Raw genomic sequence first — 20,562 nt, forward strand, 5'->3', positions numbered from 1 at the left:
ATCCCAATCCCAAGTGAGAATGTAGAGTTTACAACGTTAGGGGAGCAGGGGGAGTGAGTTCAGCAGCGGTAGTTTCGCTCTCTGTAGTGAATGTGCTGACAATGTACCGCTGTGTGTTGTATCTTCGGTTGCTGCCTCTGTGGCCTTCAGGGTCTCCCCCCCACACCCACAGAACACCTAAGCCAGATAAGGAGGAGAAAGAAGAGGACTCGGGATGACACGTTCAATGAGACCCTGCAAACCAGCGCTGCATCGGACCACGAACACAGGGCCTGGAGGATGAACATTGCGGACAGCCTGGAGAAGGAAAGAGTGGAGAGGAGACAGGCCCAGGAGTCCCAGCAGGAAAAGGAGAGGGAGAGGCACCAGGACATAATGGAGAGATTCTCAGACAGCAAACACAGATGCTGCAGACTCTGCTGGACCTGCAGGTTCAACAAGCCCGGGCTTGCCTCCCTCTGCAGCCCACTGCGAACTCAATAGCGGGACCTTCCCATTAACCTCCCCCCAACATTCCACATGGCCTCGGGGTCACTGCACTACCCCCACCACTCCACCCTGGGGGACACTGAAGACAATTGCAACGTCACAGACCCAGGCCTTTGAAAGCCACCGTTGGTGTACGTGTAGCTGAAATGGATGTGCATGTTCTTTTCTCTTCATAAGTTCTGTGCTCTTAATTTATCACGTTTTTATTAGTTTTTTTAAAGTATTTGTTTTAAAATTGCATGGGGATGGAGTTGCACTGAATTCTGTTACAGAATAAAATTATTTTGAACATAATTATTTTACAATACATGCAGCAGAATGCTCAGCAATTCTGAAACCCATCAATTTCCTGTTACTGCATAATGTCACACAACTCGGATTCAGTCACAATTAAAATTCATAGGTACACTGACAACGTTACAGCAATCACCACAGGATTCCTACTAGGCCACAGGAGCACACCACCACTCACTACTCTGGCTCACTATTAAAATGGTCTTTCAAAATCTTGTTGAACTGCATAGCTCCATGTTGAGCTCTTTTAATAGCCCTTGTAGCCGGCTGTTCAAACTCAGCAGACAGCCACTCCACCTCCACCATCCACCCCAGCAAAAACGTTTCCCTCTTTGCTTCATATATATCATGCAGGACACAGCAGGCAGCTATAACCATTGGGGTATTTTTCTCACTGAGATCCAATCTTGTGAGTAAATACAACCAGCTGCCTTCAATCAATCATTCCGTCATTCTGCACCTGCCGTGCAGGGAGTTGAACCATTCCTTGGTGCTGTCAAGGTGGCCAGTGTACAGCTTCATTGGCCAGGGGAGTAAGGGGGAGGCTGGGTCGCCCAGGATCACGAGTGGTATTTCAACATTCCCTGTGGTAATCCATCTACCAGGAAAATGTCCCTGCTTGTAGTTTTCTGAACAGTCCTGTGTTCTTAAAGATACAAGTGTCATGCATCTTCCCTGACCAGCCAACAGTGATGTCAGTGAAGCATTCCCAGTGATCCACCAATGCTTCCATAACCATAGAAAAGTAGCCCTTTCTTATGATGTACTCAGTGGCTGCGAACCAGCTGAGCAGCAAACAGCAGAGCAGTTAACAAAAGGAGTTTGCCCGGGGAGAGCCCACTGAGGCTTACATCTTGCCGGATTCTCTAAGTACTACAACTCCTGAGGAAGCTCGTAGAAGGAAGGGGATGGGGAGTGTTCAGCTGTTGTGACCTGCACTGGATGTGCTATGTTTGTCTTTCTTCCACAGGGCAGATGTGACTTTGTCTGTACAAAGTGCATGCTGGTCTCCATACTGGAAGAGAAGGTTCAAGGTCTGGAGCAACAGGTATCAACCCTGCGTTGCAAAAGAGAAACTGAAGATTTCCTGGACGGATGTCAGGATAGGCTTCTACGGGTACAAGGTTCTGAAGATTCAGAGCAGGCTGCACATCGGGGACAGAAAGATGGTGAAGAAATTTGGCATCATGTGACCTCCAGAAGAAAAAAGGGGAACGTCCATGTACCAGCAGGGCAGATACAGGTAAGTAACCGTTTTCATGTTCTCTCCACAGGTAGTAATGCGGAGAGTGGACCAGATGATACGTCTGAGGGAAGGGAGCAGAAGGAGACTCCGCCAATTGGAAGGCATGGGATGCACTGTCCTAGGGTTGGGGGTTCCATGACCACTGCTCCCAAGAGAAGGAGGCGGGTGGTGGTGGTCGGGGACTCTCTCCTCAGGGGGACTGAGTCATCTATCTGCCGCCCCGACCGGGAAAACCGAGAACTCTGCTGCTTGCCAGGAGCTAAGATTCGCGATGTGACGGAGAGACTGCCGAGACTCATCAAGCCCTCAGATCGCTACCCATTCCTGCTTCCCCACGTGGGCTCCAATGATACTGCCAAGAATGACCTTGAGCGGATCACTGCGGACTACGTGGCTCTGGGAAGAAGTTTGAGGTGCCAGTGGTGTTCTCGTCCATCCTCCCCGTGGAAGGAAAAAATCCACCTGCGTAGAGACCGTCGAATCGTGGAAGTCAACGAATGGCTACGCAGGTGGTGTCGGAGAGAAGGCTTTGGATTCTTTGGCCATGGGATGGTGTTCCAGGAAGGAGGAGTGCTAGGCAGAGACTGGCTCCACCTAACTAAGAGAGGGAAGAGCATCTTTGCAAGCAGACTGGCTAACCTAGTGAGGGGGGCTTTAAACTAGGTTCACCCGGGGAAGGAGACCAAAGCCCTCAGGTAAGTGGGGAAGTAGGATACCAGGAGGAGGCATGAGCAGGAGTGCGTGAGAGGGGAGGGTTCCTGCCTCATACTGAGAAAGAGGGGCGATCAGCAGGTTACCTCAAGTGCCTATATACAAATGCATGAAGCCTGGGAAGCAAGCAGGGAGAACTGGAAGTCCTGGCACAGTCAAGGAATTATGATGCGATTGGAATAACAAAGACTTGGTGGGATAACTCACATGACTGGAGTACTGTCATGGATGGATATAAGCTGTTCAGGAAGGACAGGAAGGGCAGAAACGGTGGGGGAGTTGCACTGTATGTCAGAGAGCAGTATGACTGCTCAGAGCTCAAGTATGAAACTGCAAAAAAAACCTGGGAGTCTCTAGATTAAGTTTAGAAGTGTGAGCAACAAGGGTGATGTCGTGGTGGGAGCCTACTATAGACCACCGGACCAGGGGGATGAGGTGGAAGAGGCTTTCTTCCGGCAACTCGCAGAAGTTACTAGATCGCAGGCCCTGGTTCTCATGGGAGACTTCAATCACCCTGATATCTGCTGGGAGAGCAATACAGCGGTGCACAGGCAATCCAGGAAGTTTTTGGAAAATGTAGGGGACAATTTCCTGGTGCAAGTGCTGGAGGAACCAACTAGGGGCAGAGCTCTTCTTGACCTGCTGCTCACAAACCGGGAAGAATTAGTAGGGGAAGCAAAAGTGGTTGGGAACCTGGGAGGTAGTGACCATGAAATGGTCGAGTTCAGGATCCTAACACAAGGAAGAAAGGAGAGCAGCAGAATACAGACCCTGGACTTCAGAAAAGCAGACTTTGACTCCCTCAGGGAACTGATGGGCAAGATCCCCTGGGAGAATAACATGAGGGGGAAAGGAGTCCAGGAGAGCTGGCTGTATTTTAAAGAATCCTTATTGAGGTTACAGGGACAAACCATCCCAATGTGTAGAAAGAATAGTAAATATGGCAGGCGACCAGCTTGGCTTAACAGTGAAATCCTTGCTGCTCTTAAATACGAAAAAGAAGCTTACAAGAAGTGGAAGATTGGGCAAATGACCAGGGATGAGTATAAAAATATTGCTCGGGCTTGCAGGAGTGAAATCAGGAAGGCCAAATCACACCTGGAGTTGCAGCTAGCAAGAGATGTTAAGAGTAACAAGAAGGGTTTCTTCAGGTATGTTAGCAACAAGAAGAAAGTCAAGGAAAGTGTGGGCCCCTTACTGAATGAGGGAGACAACCTTGTGGCAGAGAATGTGGAAAAAGCTAACGTACTCAATGCTTTTTTTGCCTCTGTCTTCACGAACAAGGTCAGCTCCCAGACTACTGCGCTGGGCAGCACAGCATGGGGAGGTGACCAGCCTTCTGTGGAGAAAGAAGTGGTTAAGGACTATTTAGAAAAGCTGGACAAGCACAAGTCCATGGGGCCAGATGCGTTGCATCCGAGAGTGCTAAAGGAGTTGGCGGATGTGATTGCAGAGCCATTGGCCATTATCATTGAAAACTCATGGCTATCGGGGGAGGTCTCAGATGACTGGAAAAAGGCTAATGTAGTGCCCATCTTTAAAAAAGGGAAGGAGGAGGATCCGGGGAACTACAGGCCAGTCAGCCTCACCTCAGTCCCTGGAAAAATCATGGAGCAGGTCCTCAAGGAATCAATTCTGAAGCACTTAGATGAGAGGAAAGTGATCAGGAACAGTCAGCATGGATTCACCAAGGGCAAGTCATGCCTGACTAATCTAATTACCTTCTATGACGAGATAACTGGTTCTGTGGATGAAGGGAAAGCAGTGGACGTGTTGTTCCTTGACTTTAGCAAAGCTTTTGACACTGTCTCCCACAGTATTCTTGCCAGCAAGTTAAAGAAGCAAGGGCTGGATGAATGGACTATAAGGTGGATAGAAAGTTGGCTAGATTGTCGGGCTCAACGGGTAGTGATCAATGGCTCCATGTCTAGTTGGCAGCCGGTATCAAGTGGAGTGCCCCAGGGGTCGGTCCTGGGGCCGGTTTTGTTCAATATCTTCATAAATGATCTGGAGGATGGTGTGGATTGCACCCTCAGCAAGTTTGCAGATGACACCAAACTGGGAGGAGTGATAGGTACGCTGGAGGGTAGGGATAGGATAGAGAGGGACCTAGACAAATTGGAGGATTGGGCCAAAAGAAATCTGATGAGGTTCAACAAGGACAAGTGCAGAGTCCTGCACTTAGGATGGAAGAATCCAATGCACCGCTACAGACTAGGGACCGAATGGCTCGGCAGCAGTTCTGCAGAAAAGGACCTAGGGGTTACAGTGGACGAGAAGTTGGATATGAGTCAACAGTGTGCCCTTGTTGCCAAGAAGGCCAATGGCATTTTGGGATGTATAAGTAGGGGCACTGCCCACAGATCAAGGGACGTGATCGTTCCCCTCTATTCGACATTGGTGAGGCCTCATCTGGAGTACTATGTCCAGTTTTGGGCCCCACACTACAAGAAAGATGTGGAAAAACTGGAAAGAGTCCAGCAGAGGGCAACAAAATTGATTAGGGGACTGGAACACACGACTTATGAGGAGAGGCTGAGGGAGCTGGGATTGTTTAGTCTGCAGAAGAGAAGAATGAGGGGGGATTTGATAGCTGCTTTCAACTACCTGAAAGGGGATTCCAAAGAGGATGGCTCTAGACTGTTCTCAGTGGTAGCGGATGACAGAACGAGGCGTAATGGTCTCAAGTTGCAGTGGGGGAGATTTAGGTTGGATATTAGGAAAAACTTTTTCACTAGGAGGGTGGTGAAATACTGGAATGTGTTACCTAGGGAGGTGGTGGAATCTCCTTCCCTAGAAGTTTTTAAGGTCAGGCTTGAGAAAGCCCTGGCTGGGATGATTTAGTCGGGGATCGGTCCTGCTTTTGAGCAGGGGGTTGGACTAGATGACCTCCTGAGGTCCCTTCCAACCCTGATATTCTATGATTATATGAACATGGGCTTGTGCCAAAATGGGTACATGGGTGATGTCTATCGCTCCACTGCAATTCAGGAACCTCACTGCTGCAAATCCATCAACCATGTCCTGTGCATTGCCCAGAGTCACAGTCCTGCATAGCAGGAGGTGAATAATGGTCCTGCATGCTTGCATCACAACGACCCTCAGCGTGCATTTCCTGACTCCAAATTATTCCCGAGTGACCAATAGCGATCTGGTGTTACAAGTTTCCACAGTGCAGTCACTACTTGCTTCTCCACTGTCAGTGCAGTTTTCATTTTGGTGTCCCTGCAACGGAGGGCTGGAACGAGCTCAGTGCACAGATCCAGAAATCTGGCATTGTGCATCGGAAAGTTCTGCATCCACAGCTCTTCATCCCAACCCTGTATTACAATGTGATACTAGCAGCTTGTGCTTGTTTCTTGGTCCGAGAATCAGTGCCCCACTAGCTGAAGCCACTCGGAGACCACCACCACCAACCTCGAATTGGTTCTCTGTCTGTCCCATAGCAACGTCATGCTCCCTACTCATTCGGTTCTTCTCGAGGCTCTGCAAATATTTCAGGATCTTGAGCCCAATGCTTGCAATGCTCATGACAATAGTGCAGAAGTAGAGTGAGACTAGATAAGAAATGACTCCTCCGTTATGCTGTTTGTAGTTTTCACACATAAAAATACTGTTGTGGCTGTGCACTTGATGTAAATTTCACTGAAGTCATCCATCAGGTTTTGAAGACAGCACAAAAGCCTCATGTCCACAATACGCACTAACAGCTTGCGTGATGCACTTTAGAAGTTACAGAAGCACAAGCACAGCACACCTAAATCCAGAATCTTCCCATCTCCCTCAATCCTGTACCTGAAAAAAATTCTCTCTCACACACACACACACCCTTAGTCTGGAAGCTCCAGTCTTCTAAGACCCAGATCCTGCAAATTCCTAGCCACATATGTAACTCTAGTCATGCAAGCAGTGTGACTGGCTCCAGTGGGACTCATTCTGGTGAATTTATCTATGTGCAAGATCATTTTTGCAGGACTGGGGCCTATAAGGATAAAAATATACACTGGAAATACCAGTGTAAGAGCACAAACAGCAACACTGTAAATAGAACTTTCATGCTAGAGTGCTTCCCCTTGAAAGTAAGGACTTAGTTCGAAGAGAGATGCAACTCTCCAATCTCTCTGCACGCAGAACCCCCCTCAAAGCCAATGGGAGCTCTGCATGTGGTGAGTTCTGAGTTCATTCTCATTTCTTTGCAATAATGCTTTAGAAAGAGGATGGGCAAATTCTATACCTTATTAATAGTGATGATGTTATTTGCAATGACAGCAATCAATCCCACGTCTGTCGGCCTGCAGACAACAAATGAGAATGAAAGGCACAGCTATTAGACAGCAGCCTTGTCACATGTGGAAGGATGAGAGCTTGTTTGAATGAAGCACTTACTTTAATTTGATGATCTGATTGTAAAGGTGGAGAGCATCCTCTGTACGTCCCTGTAGTTGCATGATATAGGCCATCTGACCATGAATAATGGCCAACTCAGCCTCAATGTCTTCCTCAGTCACATCCTGAAGGAAAATCCAGACAAAACAAAATGAAGCCTCTCCTTTCGTGTGCTCCCTGGTTTCAGCGTTTCGCAGAGGACCTGTTCCTTTTTCAGTCGATCTTGGGCAAAACCATCAGTCACAATCCCCACCACTAGAAGAGCACATCTTCAAAAGACACCATTACACACATTCACGCCATAAAGCAGAAAATAGGCGCAAAAGGCAGAGCTACTTTTAACAACAGAAAGTACCCTCCCAACCCACGTGTGAGCGGTCTGCTTCCACCCTACAGATATGTCAAAGTGTGCTGGATATGAATCACAAATTGTGGGCCTGATTCACACAGCCTCAATACCTCTGCAGTGGGCGTACCCACCCCTCTAATGTGGTAGGAGTACACACACATTGCACTGATTAAGGGACTGCAGAAGGGGCAAGGCAGGAGACAGTCAGGCCCCAAGAATTTAAATTTTAGCAACAGGCAGAAGGATAGCTCACACCTCAGGAGTGGTATTGGGAACATGAAATTAGGCAGACTGGTGACTCTTGCTGGGTATGATATTGCATAGCAATTTAATAAGTGATCACATGGCTAATCCCTGGGGCACTGCTTTGAAATGCTTTGGTGTAAAAGGCACATTATTCAGAGTAACAACAACAACTTACAGAGTCTTCTGAAAGCGACTGGCGACACAGATCTAGAGAAAATAATTTGAAAGACAAATTTAGAAAGGGTTAATTCTTACCTAGAGGAAAGCACAGAACAAGACGATGGCAGGAATGTTTGTTTATATCATGTGCCCATGTGGATAATAAGTGAGGCTTCTACAAAGTTTCACAAGTACTTTTTAATGCAAGAAAGTAAGGAAATGATTGGGTGTGTGTGGGAGAGAAATACAGTCTACAGTGAAATTTTTTAAAAAGTCAAGAATGCCGGAGACATTGCTCCTCCAGAATTCTTTTTGAGTACTCACGTTTTTTTACTTAGAGACTAACAAATTTATCTGAGCATAAGCTTTCGTGAGCTACAGCTCACTTCATTGGATGCATCAGTGGATGAAGTGAGCTGGAGCTCACAAAAGCTTATGCTCAAATAAATTTGTTAGTCTCTAAGGTGTCACAAGTACTCCTTTTCTTTTTGCTAATACAGACTAACACGGCTGCTATTCTGAAACCTGTTTTTTTACTTGTTTCTCTCCTTCCCCTGTTCATTTTCTTTAAAAATACTTTATGATCTTTCATGAAGGAGCTCTCTCCACCATAACTACTTGTTACTCATATGTCCTTACCCAGACTTAAAAGACTGATGTAGATTTTGTCATTCTCCTTTGTGCAATACTGCCTCACTAGGTCCTTCTGGTTTTCATCCCCACTTTTATTCCTGGAGTCTACTCTTCTCTCTCACCTACTGCTCAGTAAGCAGTTTTGCAGTGTGATAAAAGCAGTGAAGCTCTGTGTTTTCCTAAAGATTATTGTCTCAGCGCCTGGATTAACTAACAGTAGAAAGAACATGCACTAAGAATGACCTGCAGCTCGTCTAGCTCCACACAAGTGTAACTAAGGTCAAGACTGAACTATGTTATTTATTACCCTGGTATCCGACAGCACAAACCTGAAGGGTTCACATTATGTTCCACAATTAGATCACAAAAAAGCAAAATTACTAAATAGGAATGTACAAAACTAGCACTCCTGATTCCACAGTAACATTATAGATTAGATACTGAACCAAAAAATTATGTTAGAAGTACATTAAGTTTGCAAAGTCAAGCACTCCGAAGTCAGGAAAGGCCAGAATTAAGGTTGCCTGTGCAAGCTTAACTCAGCCCCCTTCCTCATCTGGTTGCACACAGACAGAATCTTCAACAAATTTAGCTGTAAAACTAACAAACCTCTAGTATTTGAGAATTGAGATTTTCAGAGACGTATAGCTTGTGATGACAAAAGGCACATCCATGACACCAGGGCAACCCCTTTTCCAAATACTGAGTACTTGCTGTGTCACTTGGGCGTGCTAGAACTTCTCAACGAAACTGCTGTAAGCATTGTCTGTTTGGTTTTTAACATGGGCAAACTAAAGTATTGTTTCTTACACCCCTTCTTGGAAATGGCTGAACTATTTATGATGAGGTTTTCCAAAAATGTCAGGCCTAAGGCAAGCACCTGGCCTGGAAAACTTCTGAATGACTACAGTATGGCAAAGTTATAAGCAACTGAAAACAGGGCCTTACAATGGCAAGTGTTGGGTAGCTTTAAGTATTGATGGCATTGCCAGCTCCACCTATAACATATTTAGTCAGCTTAATAAGAGGATATAAGGGAGACCAAGCTTTTCAGTTTTGCAGCTGTCGATGTTAAACCTAATCTGAAAGGCCTGTAACTTGGTTCCTCTTCGCTACTATCAGCTTCTACTTTAATCATTTATTCTCCTTCCTACACATCTTATTGAACAGACTGAAATATAACAATAATAAAAATGGTCTTTCTGAATGTGAAAAATCAAAGTTAGTACACTTGATAAGGCAACCCCCAACTCAGAACATTACGGCACTCTACAGTCTTCAGTACACTCATAAAACAACAACTAAACAGGGCTTTTAAAACTTCTGCTAACGTGAAGAGATTGCACTGTCAAAATTATAAGCAGATACCAAATTGCATTTGAGAATTAAACACCAATTGGGAGAGAAGACTGAGATGTTATATACAGTTTACTACTGTAAAATGACAGCAAAACAATAAACTATGCATAGCTGGAAAGCAAGCTGAGATCTACAGATTGAAATACTATGGACTATATGGGAATTGTAGATAAGAAAACAGTTTGATCTACAAGAGTTAAAAATTACTGATATAATAAAATTTATTTAAGGAATGTTAAGTGCTACTATGTCCCAACCAGTCTTGGCAAACAAGCTATGGAAACTGTAATAGAAGAACCCTATGGTTGTCCAATCCCATTTTCAATCTGGAATCAAATCCTTGTTCTCTCTTTAAATGTGTTTACAAAGAATGAGTGAGAGAGAGATCTATAACCCCCCTGTGTTTTTACCTTCTGCTTTCTGTAGGTTTTTCATTGCCTCATTCAGCCTGCCTTGACCAATCAATGCACATGCAGCATTATAACACAGCTCATAGGTAGCTTCTTGGAGGCCCAGATCTTCCTGACATGGAGTGAAAGGATTGGGTTAAATGCTTGAAAGAAATTAAATACAGCCTAATTTTGGATTAGAAACTAAACAGATTTGTTTAAAGCCACTTTTATAGGATTACTACAGACACAAATCATAGCTTTTAGCAAACATGCCAACTTCTTAGATTAATATACAACAGAAGATTCATTATGAAATCCACATGCGAAGGTGATCTTGAGAGGATATGTGCTGTCTAAAAAGCCACGACATGAATGGTCTTCCCTTTACGCTGCAGGACAAAGCCAAGGGGGAATCTGCAATGGAGCTATCCAACTCCTAGCTGTAGAGCAGTTCTGTTCTTAGGAATTAGAGAAAATCAGATTAGACCTCAGGGGAGCTGTCCAGGCTGTTTAAGCACAGAGAGAATTGGCAGAAACTGTAGCCCTGGAGAATTTCAAAGACAAGCTGCAGTCTTAAATATTTAAAAACTTATTTAATGTGCCTAACTATTGAGCTTTACACTTGCAATGGCTCTTCCCAGTCACTAGTGCAGATTAGCAATGTTCTACTGGATTTAAGTAGGCTTTGCAGGACCAGGGGCTTACATCCATTCACATTCAGTGGAATCTTGCTGGTTTGCACGGTCTTGGAGACCCACTGTAAATTACCAGATTGCACAAATGTGGTAATATGTGCCAATAGCAAAAGGCACTTTTGTTAACTGTAGTTTACATTACATTATACTTCACGACGTGCTGGGGTATCCAATAGAAAAGAGACACTGGTAAGCAAGGTGACAGATGACTCATTAGCAATAAATGTCCACATTCCCAAACTAGAAACCTGAAGTACGTCATGCACTCACGCATTAAGGGACACTGACTGCATGGATAAACCACAAGAGTGACCTCTGACACTTCCAGAGGTCACTCTAGATGTGCTCCTGTTGTATAGGAGGCCTCCAGTTTGGAGAAACCACCATCACCCTCACTTGATGATGTGTTGGAGAGGTTTTAGTTGGGGGCTGAAGGTGATGGCTAGTGGCGTTCTGTTATTTTCTATGTTGGGCCTGTCCTGTAGTAGGTGACTTCTGGGTACTCTTCTGGTTCTGTCAATCTGTTTCTTCACTTCAGCAGGTGGCCCAACTAAAACCTCTCCAACACATCATCAAGGATCTACAACCTATCCTGAAGGACGACCCATCGCTCTCACAAATCTTGGGAGACAGGCCAATCCTTGCCTACAGACAGCCCCCGAAACAAAAGCAAATACTCACCAGCAACCACACAACAGAACCACTAACCCAGGAACCTATCCTTGCAACAAAGCCCGTTGCCAACTGTGTCCACATATCTATTCAGGGGACACCATCATAGGGCCTAATCACATCAGCCACACTATCAGAGGCTTGTTCACCTGCACATCTACCAATGTGATATATGCCATCATGTGCCAGCAATGCCCCTCTGCCACATACACTGGTCAAACTGGACAGTCTCTATGTAAAAGAATGGACACAAATCAGACGTCAAGAATTATAACATCCATAAACCAGTCTGAGAACACTTCAATCTCTCTGGTTACTCAATTTCTGATCTAAAACTGGCTATTCTTCAACAAAAAAACTTCAAAAACAGACTCCAGCGAGAGACTGCTGAATTGGAATTAATTTGCAAACTGGATACAATTAACTTAGACTTGAATAGAGACTGGGAGTGGATGGGTCATTACACAAAGTAAAACTATTTCCCTTTGATTATCCCCCCCCCCCCCCCACTGTTCCTCAGGCATTCTTGTTAACTGCTAGAAATGGCCCACCTTGATTATCACTACAAAAGGTTTTCTCCCCCGCCCCCACCACTCTCCCGCTGGCAATAGCTCATCTTAAGTGATCACTCTCCTTACAGTGTGCATGATAAACACCCATTTTTTCATGTTCTGTGTGTATATAAATCTCCTCACTGTATTTTCCACGGTATGCATCCGACGAAGTGAGCTGTAGCTCACAAAAGCTTATGCTCTAATAAATTTGTTAGTCTCTAAGGTGTCACAAGTCCTCCTTTTCTTTTTGCGAATACAGACTAACACGGCTGCTACTCTGAAACCTGTCATTTTCTGTGTGTATTAGCTGAGTTCTCCTATTTTCTGTTAATGATTTGGGTTCTCGAATGTCCTCTTCCTGCCTCTACCATCTATGAGCCATGCAATTCATCTTCAGAAGTGTTCTAACACGGGCAAGGTTCAGCAGAGAGAGGGTGGAAGGAGGAACAATCTCTCCCACATGTGCGTGCATGCATACGAACTCACTGGCTCCACTTTCTCCCATGTGCTCTGTGCTGCAACCACTGCAGAAAGGTTGGTTTTCCTTTCTTCTTCGTAGTCGTCTTGGGAGTTCCGGATGAGATCCCGATACACAGCTAAGCAGTCATCATAGCGCTCCAACCTGTACAACTGAAAAGAGAGACATTGCCCTGCACATCGGCATCCACAACTAGAGACACCCGAACAAGTGCTGTAAAGTCTAATTCAGAATTTACTTGAGAAAATAGAGTCCATTATGGTCTCTGCCAGCCTCCTCACAGCGGGCTTTAGCTTTCTAGGGAGCAAATTAAATGACCATCTTTCAAGCACTGTTTACAGCAAACAACTGTTTCTTCCACATGTTGGGATTATTCTAATCAACTATGGAAACAAAAGGAGGAGGAAAAGCCTTTTCTCTTCCTCTTTTCAATCCTGATGCTCCAAGGTAGTCCATCCTTGTGTTGCTTCACACACAGCGGCTCCTGATGTCAGAGCTATATGCATGAAGCATGTGCAGGACTAGATCCTAAACCAAGCGCTCACAGAGTGAGAAGTAAAGCACTCGCCTCAGGACCGCCCACTTCCCTGGCTGATGGAAATCAAGCAAATCACTTCATTCTAGCCCTGGGGAGAAGGAAGGTGGCCAGCTGTATGGCTGCACAGGCACATTTTGGTTCAGTGGCGTCCAGCAAACTACCCTGCTTTCCGGAACAGAGGAATGCGATTTATTAGGAGCTGAAATGGATGGAAGTGGGGGAAGATTAGTGAGCCAACAAGTGAAAGGGTGGTGCTATCTGACAGTTTGGGAGACCCCGGCTAACTAGAAGAGAGGGTAAAATCCTAGGCCCCACTGAAGTCAGTGGGAGTTTTGTCACTGATTTCACTGGGGTTTTCGCCCAGAACATAACCATTTATTAAATCACACCTGAGGGGGAGAAAAGTTTCTCTCTGACTTTTTCCACCTTCACAAAGCAGAGGGCTCATGAATGAAAGACAGAGTTTCCAAAGCAGTAATTACCACTTGTCCATGCAGCTCCTTCAGTTTGTCTGTCTGCTGGCTGGCACTCTGAATGGTCTTCAGGGCATTTTCAATTCTGTTCAACCTGTACTCACAGTACGCCTTCTCAAAGGTGATAGAGTCACTGCGAAAACAAGGCAGAGACGGATGGCGGGCGCATCACCATAGCGCTCATTCTACAACATCTGCCTCCTAGGAGAGCCATGAACCCTTATTTGAGCATCCATAACTACTCTTATAAGCCTACCGTGTTACTAGAGACAGAACAGCATGTGTCAGCACAAGGGTATTGAATTATTTCTCTACTGAGGAGGCATTTCAGAGGACGCTACCATGGAGATCCTGGACTTTAATCTCTTACCTTGCAGCCTAAATTTGGCCTCCGGGACCTCTCTTCTACCTTTTCCTATGTCTTTGGTACCTACATGTACCACAACCACCAATTCCTTCCGAGCACTACCTGTAAGGCTATCTATGTCTCATGCGATCCACTACCATTACACCTGACAGGTAATTTCCCATGAGGTTCTACCAGTCCTCACAAGTACACACACACACACACACACACACACACATATTTTTACACAGGCTGAATGAAAGTTGCTTTGCTATTTAAGTTACGAGTGTTCAAAGAGGCAAGGAATTAAGGCTAAAGTCTAGATTGATTTTTTTTACATTCACATTAGTGGTTATAAATAAGGAATATGAGAAAATACTTTTAGAGTCTACTCTTGTACTACAACAATAATCAGTCCTACATCCTTTCCCTCCATGCATACTTCTTGCTTTCCCATAGGGAAGTGATTCTGACAGTACATACATTAGCTTTGCTAATAGTGAGTTCTTACATAGCAGTTTTCATCTTAAGCCACTGCACAGACACTAGGCCACAAACAGCCCTGTGAGGCAGGAAGGTAGATACGTAACATTTATCACTGCAGTTTCACAGATGGGAAAACGGAGATAAGGAGGGGAATGGGCCCCAGTCTTGGGAACGCTTTTGCATATTCTGAACTTTATTCACCTGAGCAGTTCCATTGTCTTCCACAGGAGTGCTTATGAGAGTAAGGGCACGTCTACACTACAATCTTAAGTCGACCTATGTTAGATCGACTTACAGCCACCACAGTAATTACCACGCTGGCTGATGTCCACACTACCCCCCTTCTGTCACTGCTGTGCATCCTCACCATGAGCACTTCCACTGGCCTGGGCTCTCAGTTCCACACCACTCCGCACTGGAAGCCCAGCTGCCCCCGCAAGGCTTCTCGCCTGCATGCTCCCAGTCAGGAGTGGGGGGCAAGTCGCCTGGGGCTTCTCACCTCCGGCAGGTAAATCCGCACCCGGAGTCTGGTCAGCTGCCGTGTTCCCGCTGGGGAACTGGGACCCCGGGGGGCAGCAGGATTCCCAGAGAGGAACGGGGAGCTCAGGTGACAGCCCGGCTTGGAGCAGAGACCTGGTAGCAGCCCAATGGGTGAGCCAGGAGCCAGCTTTCTTGTCAATTTCACAGCTGCACTGGATGACAGCCAACAGCAGATATAAGTGTCTACACAGATACTACGTCACCGTAACTACACCAACATAAGGTCTACACCTCTTGTGGAGAAGGAGTTCTGTCAGTGTAGTAGGGCACTTACATTGGAGGGAGCAAGGCTGTGGTGCGTATACTGACATAGTTAGGTTGACATAAGCTGCCTTACATTGACCTAACTGTGTAGTCTAGACCAAGCCTAAAGTTAAGCATGTGAAACACTGAAAACATCAGCAACAGCCATTGCCAACCAGCACCACCCTTCCACCTAGATTAATAGCTTCCTGGGGCTTGTGTTTTTCTCATTTGCAGGAGCCTCTGGGGTACCACTCACCTGGTTAACACTTTGGTGTGGGTGTGGATTACACTGAGGGCTTCCTTGAAGCTTCCATTCTGAATGAGACACACCACTTTGCAGTGAAGGGCAGTCACATCATCCTTGTTGATCTGCAACACTTGGGGAAGCAAAGAGACTTATCACAATCTCTAATTCCTTTCCTACTTCCCATTAAAATCAGAGTTCATCAAATTAAAATCCAGACAATGTCTCAGACCTTGTCTAGACTAGAAAGTTGAACTGCTTTTAACAATCCCAGTGACGTAGAAGTGGCCAATAACCCCTGGAGTGGATCAGGTATAGTGGTATAAAAGTGATTATACTGGTATAGCTCATTCTGGTTTAGGCAGCAAAAGCTATACCAGTATAAAATACCTTATACTGGTAAAACTGCCTCCACAGTAGGGTTTATACCAGTATTACAGGTATAAATAAATAAATAAATTACACAATTAATCGCCAATTATACTGGTAGAATTTTTTTTTAGGGTAGACCAAGCCTTGATGTCAGCTAAGTGTGAAAGTGACGGGAGGGCTAGATAGCACCAGGGTTACTGCACTCGCACGTCACTTTGCAGATCAGAGGTCAAAGCCTGACTAGCAGGTTCTCAAGAACTGGGCATCATCAATTCTGCAATCCCTACTCAGGAACAAAAGGGCAAGCACACTGAGAAAAAGCAAAGCAAGTCCAGGTCAACAAGAGGATTAATTTCAGGACCCAGAGGCTTGCTACCAGGGAAAGATGATAGGGAAAAATTTGGAACACGGTTTGTATTTTTGCCACACGACATTAATTGTTGACAGTTCGACTATGGAAAAAAAAACAGATCCACTCCTTCCCCCAAAAACATGTCAAAGAGAAAAGTACCTGCTCTTTCCCTATACCACCCTCAGACTACACCGCTTTAGATACCAGACTAGCAGTCATATGACAACACCTTTCAACCCTGATTGTCCAAACTCCAGTTAGCCATAGGTCAGCTGCTTCCAAAGCTGCATACACAAACCAAGGCTCCTTCCTCCACACCGAAATCTCGCAGGGCTGAAGCTCCCTGGGTGCCACCCAACGCTCCCAAACTCTGATTTCACAAAGCTTACGGGTGCCTCTACAAAACTGACAAAACTCAGAATTCTAATACATCTATGGAGACAGAGCAAGGTGAACTTAACCCCTAGAAAATATCTCTTCAGAAACTGTATCTAGGCCGCCGAGTTAAACATAACCAAACTGAATCCCAAACACTATCTAACGACAGCCCCTGATGCAGGACTAGGGCCTAAATATGCACCCTTCCATCAGTATTCTCCCTTTTCCTCTCTCTTACCAAGGGTAGCCCGATTGCAAACCAATGGATTTATGAAGCCACATCATACTTTAGCAATGGAACTGTTCACATAATATTACTACTCAATAAAATATAGTCTGCATCTTGCTACTGTACTGTAGATGCTTTTCTTTATTATTTGTATTACTGTAGAGCCTATAAACCAGGGCCCCACTGTGTACTGTAGAAACGCAATAGAGACAATCCCTCCCTGGAAGACCTTACAATCTAAGGGTATGTCTTCACTACCCACCGGATCAGGGGGCAGCAATCGATCCAGCGGGGATCAATTTATCGCGTCTAGTCTAGACGCGATAAATAGAGCCCTGAGCGCTCTCCCCTTGACTCCTGTACTCCAGCGCTGCAAGAGGCGCCGGCAAAGTCGACGGGGGAGCGGCCGCAGTTGACTCACCACGGTGGAAAAACCACAGTAAGTCGATCTAAGTATGTCGACTTCAGCTACGTTATTCACATAGCTGAAGTTGCGTAACTTAGATCGATCACCCCACCCCCCAGTGTAGACCAGGGCTAAGTGTAATGTTACAAAAAGAAGTGGCTAAATGAAAAGATGAGGGGAGCACTAGGAAAGAATAAAACAAAACCAGCCAGCATGAAAAGCAGTGATCACAGAAAACCAGCTGCCTGACCACCAGCATTACCCTCACAGGACATACTGGCGCCCTGATCCTGAAATCAGATCCATGCAGGCAGGCTTCTGAGAACATGAAATGCCTAACTGAGGTTGATAAGCCGCTGCCCACACAGACCCAACTGCAGAATCAGGATCCTGGGAGCTGAGAACACAAATATCCATAGATGGAGACGTTCTCAATACTTTAAGATGTGATGTAATGAAAGTCCCTTGAGATGGTTTTCAAACTGTGGGGGGCCTGGAGGAACATTTGGGTGAACGTGCGGTGACGCCAGGCAGCTTGGGCTTCAGCCCGGTGGAGCTCAGAGAGGGAGCACCACCTCCACCCCCGACTCACCTCTTTTTGTCTGGGCTGGGGAGGGGGGGGCTAGGGGTACACAATTGAAAATTGTAACTCAAAGGGGGGTGGGGGGTCCAGCTCAAAAAGTTTGAAAACCACTGAACATAAGAACGGCCATACTGGGTCAGACCAAAGGTCCATCAAGCCCAGTATCATGTCCTCTGACAGTGGCCAATGGCAGGTGCCCAAAAGGGAATGAACAGAACAGGTTATCATCAAGTGATCCATGCCCTGTCACCCAATCCCAGCTTCTGGCGAACAGAGGCTAGGGACACCATTCCTGTCCATCCTGGCTAATAGCCATTGATGGACCTATCTTCCATAGAATCATAGAATCATAGAATATCAGGGTTGGAAGGGACCCCAGAAGGTCATCTAGTCCAACCCCCTGCTCAAAGCAGGACCAATTCCCAGTTAAATCATCCCAGCCAGGGCTTTGTCAAGCCTGACCTTAAAAACCTCTAAGGAAGGAGATTCTACCACCTCCCTAGGTAACGCATTCCAGTGTTTCACCACCCTCTTAGTGAAAAAGTTTTTCCTAATATCCAATCTAAACCTCCCCCACTGCAACTTGAGACCATTACTCCTCGTTCTGTCATCCGCTACCATTGAGAACAGTCTAGAGCCATCCTCTTTGGAACCCCCTTTCAGGTAGTTGAAAGCAGCTATCAAATCCCCCCTCATTCTTCTCTTCTGCAGGCTAAACAATCCCAGCTCCCTCAGCCTCTCCTCATAACTCATGTGTTCCAGTCCCCTAATCATTTTTGTTGCCCTTCGCTGGACTCTCTCCAATTTATCCACATCCTTCTTGAAGTGTGGGGCCCAAAACTGGACACAGTACTCCAGATGAGGCCTCACCAATGTCGAATAGAGGGGAACGATCACGTCCCTCGATCTGCTCGCTATGCCCCTACTTATACATCCCAAAATGCCATTGGCCTTCTTGGCAACAAGGGCACATTGCTGACTCATATCCAGCTTCTCGTCCACTGTCACCCCTAGGTCCTTTTCTGCAGAACTGCTGCCTAGCCATTCGGTCCCTAGTCTGTAGCTGTGCATTGGGTTCTTCCGTCCTAAGTGCAGGACCCTGCACTTATCCTTATTGAACCTCATCAGATTCCTTTTGGCCCAATCTTCCAATTGGTCTAGGTCCTTCTGTGTCCTATCCCTCCCCTCCAGCGTATCTACCACTCCTCCCAGTTTAGTATCATCCGCAAACTATGAAACTATCTAACTCCCTTTTGAACCCTATTACAGTACTGGCTTTCACAACACGCTCTGGCAAGACGTTCCAGAGGTTGACAGTGCATTGTGTGAAAAGATACTTCCTTGTGTTTGTTTTAAACCTGCTACCTATTAATTTCATTTGGTGGTTCCTTGTTCTTGTATTATGAGAAGGAGTAAATGACACTTCCTTATTTACTTTCTCTATACCACTCATGATTTTATAGACCTCTATGATATCCCCCCTTAGTCGCCTCTTTTCCAAGCTGAAAAGTCCCAGTTTTATCAATCTCTCCTCATACGGAAGTCGTTCCATACCCCTAATCATTTTGGTTGCCCTTTTCTGAATCTTTTCCAACTCCAATATATCTTTTTTGAGATGGGGCGACCACATCTGCACGCAGTATTCACAGTGAGGGCGTACCATGGATTTATACAGACAATATCATATTGCCTGTGTCTTACTATCTATCCCTTTCTTGACAATTCCCAACATTCTGTTCACTTTTTTGACTGCCACTGTACATTGAGCGGGTGATTTCAGAGAACTATCCACAGTGACTCCAAGATCTCTTTCTTGAGTGGTAACAGCTAATCTGGACCCCATCATTGTATATGTATAGTTAGGATTATGTTTTCCAACATGCATTACTTTGCATTTATCAACATTAAATTTCATCTGCCATTTTGTTGCCCAGTCACCCAGTTTTGTATAAGAGATCCTTTTGTAGCTCTTCGCAGTCTGCCTGGGAAGAATAGTTTTGTATCATCTGCAAAGAGTTTATAAGTGAGGTGAAACTTGGGGGTTCATAAGACCCGTGGGCCTGCTGAAAGGGGCACAGCCTGGAAAAGTTGCGATCCGCTGCTCCAGCCCATCAAGGCGCTGCCCCGGGACAGCCCGAGCCCAGCGTGCTTGTGACACGTCGGCATATGGCACCGGCCTGCACAGCGGGCTGCAGAGAGCGCTGCACCGGGCCCGGCGAGGGGACAGTGCCGGGGCCCGGCAGCGCTGCCCGCCCCCAAGCGCCAGGGATCTCCCAGGGCCCGGGGAGAAGGGGCAGGTCCCGGGCCCGGAACGGCCAGGCGTGGCAGCTGGGCCGGCACCCCGGAACCGGTACCAGCCCGGCGCTGGGCGCGGGGAGTCTCGCCGCGGCCCGGAACCCCCACGCTCCGGCCCGGGCGCGGCTCGGACCGGCCCACCCAGGCTGGCGGGGACGCGCGGACCGGCCCCTCCGCACCGCGCGCTGCGGGGGGGGGAGGAGGAGGAGGAGGGGGTGCTGCGCGCGCGCGCGGGACTCACACTTGTTGACGGACTTGAGCGCGCGGCCGAAGTCTCCGTTCTGGCCGCTGCGATTCACCTCGCTCCACAGCGCGGCCGCCGTCCCCGCGCCGCCCGCGGCCGCCATCTTGGGAACGGGGAGAGAGGGGGCGCGGCTCGTCACCTTTCCCCCGGAAGCGGACGCGTGCCCG

General features: G+C 46.6%; 1 protein-coding gene across 1 annotated transcript in view; it reads right to left on the bottom strand.

The window, feature by feature from the left end:
• SRP72 (signal recognition particle 72) overlaps positions 1-20,562 on the bottom strand; it is a 50,648-nt gene extending 30,086 nt beyond the window's left edge. Inside the window, exons 1-8 of the mRNA XM_073340189.1 lie at positions 20,393-20,562; positions 15,549-15,669; positions 13,684-13,807; positions 12,672-12,815; positions 10,283-10,394; positions 7,897-7,928; positions 7,127-7,251; positions 6,975-7,032 (exon numbers count right to left, since the gene is read on the bottom strand). Coding sequence (XP_073196290.1) covers positions 6,975-7,032; positions 7,127-7,251; positions 7,897-7,928; positions 10,283-10,394; positions 12,672-12,815; positions 13,684-13,807; positions 15,549-15,669; positions 20,393-20,498 — 822 coding nt within the window. The 5' untranslated portion in view covers positions 20,499-20,562. The remainder of the gene's footprint in view (positions 1-6,974; positions 7,033-7,126; positions 7,252-7,896; positions 7,929-10,282; positions 10,395-12,671; positions 12,816-13,683; positions 13,808-15,548; positions 15,670-20,392) is intronic.

The sequence above is a fragment of the Lepidochelys kempii genome, chromosome 4 (assembly GCF_965140265.1).
Source record: "Lepidochelys kempii isolate rLepKem1 chromosome 4, rLepKem1.hap2, whole genome shotgun sequence".
Lineage (NCBI taxonomy): Eukaryota > Metazoa > Chordata > Testudines > Cheloniidae > Lepidochelys > Lepidochelys kempii.